Source organism: Pocillopora damicornis, chromosome 14 (genome assembly GCF_964200805.1).
Source record: "Pocillopora damicornis chromosome 14, jaPocDami1.2, whole genome shotgun sequence".
Taxonomy (NCBI): domain Eukaryota; kingdom Metazoa; phylum Cnidaria; class Anthozoa; order Scleractinia; family Pocilloporidae; genus Pocillopora; species Pocillopora damicornis.
The window spans coordinates 12,127,501-12,132,500 of record NC_142683.1 but is presented as its reverse complement, the minus strand read 5'-3'; the positions used below and the strand labels follow the sequence as shown (position 1 = coordinate 12,132,500).

General features: G+C 38.0%; 1 protein-coding gene across 1 annotated transcript in view; it reads left to right on the top strand.

Annotated features, from left to right (window-relative positions):
• The window catches only part of LOC149034474 (uncharacterized), a 2,775-nt gene extending 263 nt beyond the window's left edge, over positions 1–2,512 (top strand). The window contains exons 1-2 of the mRNA XM_089194593.1: positions 1–506; positions 749–2,512. The exon at positions 1–506 is cut by the window's left edge and continues 263 nt beyond it. Coding sequence (XP_089050719.1) covers positions 143–506; positions 749–1,914 — 1,530 coding nt within the window. The 5' untranslated portion in view covers positions 1–142 and the 3' untranslated portion in view covers positions 1,915–2,512. The remainder of the gene's footprint in view (positions 507–748) is intronic.
• The last annotated feature ends 2,488 nt before the right edge of the window (positions 2,513–5,000 follow it).

Genomic DNA, 5,000 nt, shown 5'->3' with positions numbered 1-5,000 from the left:
TTAGAATCCTTGTGCTATCTTACATGAAGGGGAAAATAAGAAATTGAAAGAGTAACACTGGAGACGAGTGAGAGATTTTTGTGTGAAAGTTGTCACAGTGTATTGCGAAATATTGAACTCCTTTTGTCTCTTTTGTGCTGGAATGACTGGAAAGAAGAAAAGAACCGTTTACAGGAAAACTAGGAAAAGAAAGGGGCATGGAGGAGATCGTAAAAAAGCGCAATTACTGAAGAAAAGCGGTTGCAACAGGAAGAGTGAACCAAACGAACCGACCCCAGGAACTTCGCACGATCAGTCTGATCTGTCAGATTTTGGCGAAGAAAGCGATCAGCTTCCTAGTTCTTCAAGGAAGAAGATGAGATTCCAGAGCTCAGAAGATGAGTCTTCTTCAAGTTCTGATGAAAACAAAAAAGTTTTCGAGGTAGCTGAGGTAGAAAAAGGATACAGGCTCGTTGATCTAAAGAGCTTCTCTTCTGTGCTCTCAACTTTACACAAATGCGAAGAAGGTGAGAAAAATATCACACATCATAAATATGCTTTTCAGCCCCTTGAACCTAAAGAAAAACGATAGTTAGAATTATTTGCAGAAAAGGAGTTTTATTATTGTTTAATCATTTTTTCTGATCTTTCTTCACTGCAACACTTGTACACATTTATGGAGGTGTGAACTAATGCTCCAACATTGTGGTTCTGTTTGGTTCAGTAACTATAGCTAATAGCATCCTTTTCCGTCATGTTTTTAATATAGGAGACCTTACTATTGAAGAAAATACCGCTAGCCGTTATGGACTGATGTCAGATCTCTCCATTCACTGCAATTCTTGTGATGAAAGTACTCCTTGGCAGACATCACCCAACCTTGCCAAGAAAGGCAAATCATTTGATGTCAACCGGAGAGCTGTCTACCACTCAATAGAAACTGGAAGTGGCTACGACGGACTCTCTTCTTTCTGTGCGATAATGAACATGCCTTGTTTGTCAAGAGCTGCTTACTACAAGCAAGTTGATGTAATTTTGGAAGCACTGGAAAGTGAAGCAAAAGAAGAACTAAAAGGTGCAGGCCAAAGGCTCCGAAAGCTAATCATGGAGGAAAATGGCATCTCAGACAGCACCACAATAATTGATGCTGCTGTTAGCTTTGATGGCACTTGGGCCAAAAGAGGTTTCACATCACTAACAGGTGTTGTTTTCGTCATCTCAATTGACACAGGAGAAGTTTTAGACTATCACGTGATGTCTAAATCTTGCCGTAAGTGCTCCCTAAAGAACTCACAATGTGAAGGGAATGTGGAAGAGTTTGAAGAATGGAGGAGGGAGCATGTTGCATCTGGAGATTGTGACATCAACTTCGAAGGAAGTTCACCTGCTATGGAAGCAGAAGGAGCTTCTGTTCTTTGGAATAGATCCATCGAACTTCATAACATGAGGTACAAATGGATGGTGTCAGACGGGGACAGTAAGGCCTTTAACACTGTTCAACATGCCTATGATGACTGTGAAGTTATTAAACTGGATTGTGTAGGCCATGTGCAGAAAAGGATGGGCAAAGAAAGATGTGTACGAGGAAAAACCCAGAACCCAAATGAAAGCATCAACGCAATGGTTTGGGTCCGGTGTCCCAAACATAAACACCATGGAGTGAAAGTTGTCCGGTGTGCTGCTGCGTCTGCAGTCTGCCACTTCCACAGAGGTGCAGAAAGCAGAGAAAGATTGATGGAAAGGCTTTCAATTCCTGGAGGTGCATTTACTGAGGATGCATTTCGACTAAGAGATAATTCAAGGCTTCGGAAAGCTGATAAGCAGGCAACGGCCAAGGAGAAGAAGCGCCGGCAGGGATTGCAGCTTATCCGTACTCAAAGAGAAGCGGCTCTTCGTGAAAAAGAAGATGTTTCATATGAAGCTGGGGCATTCTAACTCTTGCTCTTGCCTATCCTAATTATATTTGAACTTATGGCTACTCATTGACTTCATAATTTGAATACAGGAGGTGTTTAATTTTAAAATCTTGTAACTTTAGGCCTTTTTTTCTCAAAACGTATTTTTTAATACTTGAGAAAAGATTACTCAAGAAGTATGAGAGCTATGGACCTGAAATTTTTAGGGATTGCTGATCTAATTGAGTTATTTGGGATGATTGAAGGAAAATGCCATAGAGGTCTTTCTAAAGAAATGATTAAACAAATAGTGATCATGTGTTAGATGTGTAACTTGACACCAGTGCTGTGATGTCAAATTTAAAAAATTCTTGAAATCCTTCACTCATCCCAACAAGTATTCAATATTCTTTAGAATAACAGCAAAATATTGGTATTTCATTGAAACAGTTTCTAACAATCTTTACTCAAGTACATATAGGTGAGACACTACAAGTTGTTAATTGAAATGACCGGTGTCAGGTTACATTTGCTGCAGGTGTGACATAACACCTTTTTTTGAAAAATATAGTTCATAAGCTTTCCAGTGATATATAGTTTTAGATAGTTGTGACCAAAACTTAAATTCCTACAATTATTTGAAAAAATGCACTTTTTTTAGGTAGAATCCCCCCTTAAAGACTATGTCACCTCTTAAGGAGGAACTTTGTTCAAAAGCCTTTTAATGACAATGTGTTCTTTTCACTTATTGTTGAAAGAAAGGAAGATGTGACAAGTTGTGTTACTTTGATATTTAACCACATGTTTCTGTTATTGTTAATTTAACCAATCAGATCTATTTTACGCGTGATTGCACAAGCATGTGCTGAAGGGTTTTAGCCTCGTGTTGTAAACGTCGCTCGACTAGATGGAACTCCAATAAATCTTGATTGTTAATTCTCAAATACGCAGTTGTTGTTTCTTACATTTCCCAAACAATATCACACTCATATCATCGGGATGAATCGGCATGTTTTCGTAGCTTCCTAATTGTCTTTAAGTATAATACGTCATGAGGTGTCCATCATTCCACCTCAATCCCTCTCGACCGAGGTGGCTTTGGTGGATGGAATCTATTGCTGACCGTTTTATAGTTTGATATGGAGGTTGTTTTCACGATTCCAGAACTTAGTCGAAAATAAACCCCACTCAAGCATGGTTGCACCTTGCCACACAGTGACAATGATGTCAGAAAATCGTACTATTTCATTGCAAGAAGTCAGCTTTGCTTTTGTAAAGAATTACCCATAACCTAGATTTTTAAACTGTCGGCTGTTGCATACTGCTGTTGGAACAAACAACTTTCTGCGGGAAAATCTGCCATTTTTAACGAATGATGGTCGCTTTACCGACGCGTAGATGTAAGTTCGCCAACGTCCAAAATAGAGCTTTTAGTTAAAAAGAATCGTCAAATAAATTACTCGGAATTTACCTGAATGATACAGATAGTTGATGTTGCGTCTTTCCAGATTCTGTTACAGACCGCTATCTTTGTTATTGAACCTTTAAATTCGTCCCAATCCCTCTTTAAATATTATAACATTACATTATTGTTGCTCGTTTTCATTTGCAAACTTGGTGGCATCTAAAGGAGTCGTTTTTTGTTGTGGTTTTTGTTGAGTTCTTAAGTTCTCATGGGTTGGGCCTTTGAGATGAGAACTGGTTCTCAGCAGCTGTGCAGGGTCTACTCTGTTGTCTTGTACTACTCCCAGCTGTCAAATGGCATTGCCAGCAGGTTTCTGTGCTGCTTCTGCTGGACCTGCTTCAGTTTCCTGTTTGAGATAACCCTTATGTGGATGGCTGTAAGTCTGGCCTCTACATGATAGGACACATGATCCAACTTACCTATCTATCATGACTATGTGCAGCTTGATGCAGGATAAGCTGATGTGGATGTTCTATACTATCTTAAATGGCTACAAATTATACCATAAAAATTAATCAAAAAATGAATAAACACTAAATAAGGGATAATGATCACTTCTATCATAAAAATACTCCACATGCATCCATAAATTGTAACAGAGTTTTAAGTAAAAAAAATTGTGATTGTTTGTGTTTGTCACTGTGGAGCTGCATCAATAGTTGTTTAGATGTTATGCTGGGTTCACTTTAAAAGAAGCAAAAGAAGGCATGGGTGTGCTCTTTACTGATAAAGTAAGTTGCAATTCAAATTTACGTTACACTCATCAAACACATTTCTCTGTGATGGTGTGTGTGAATTGGCAAGAGGAAGTTTAGAAGCAGTACTTGAAAGATCTAACACTGGGTATAATAAGAAAGAAACTCTGAGAAAGAATTTTCAGATTTCTTGATCAAATCTTAGCCAGTATTGAGCACTGTAAGATCATCCAAGAGCTCATGAAGTTAAAATGAGATTCACAAGATGAACTTTAACATGTTTTATTTACAATGGGTGATTCAATTTAACAATAACCATAGACTTTTAGGGAAATTAATATGAGCAATATTTAAGAAACTTTAGCATTTGGAAGATTGTCATTTCAAGAGGTGGAGGAGCTAACAAATGCAGTAAGTTTTGGAATGTTAAATGTTAGCTTCCAAGAATGCAAATTCATTCATATAAATGTGCCAGTAAGCAGAGCAATAGAGCAACTCAATATTAATTACTAAGAAATAACTAAAGTACCTATTGTGACTTAACTGAACTTTTACCTTCATTAGAGAACTTAACTAGATGGGCAAGTCTGCTGATTTAAAATTACTTTTGCCAAGTAGGCTAGCTTTATTTCAATTATAATACAAGACTGTCTCTCAATGGATGTTCTATGTTTCTAATTTGGAAAATTCAAATTCCCTTCCCCACCCAAACAAGGTTCAAATTCACCACCCCCCCTGCACTGTTAGGAGAGTTGAGGTACAAATCTTGGGAATGAAAGGGAAGGGTTTAAGGTGATACTTGAAGTCCTGGAAAAATCAATCTGAGTCCTAGAAAAGTCCTTGAAATTTGTTTCTGAAAATGGGTACCAACCCATTGAGCAATTGCTCAACTGAACTCCATCCTATATCAATCTCTCTAGTACCTACATGTAACATGGCCATTTTGTTACTAGCAATTTGTAAGGC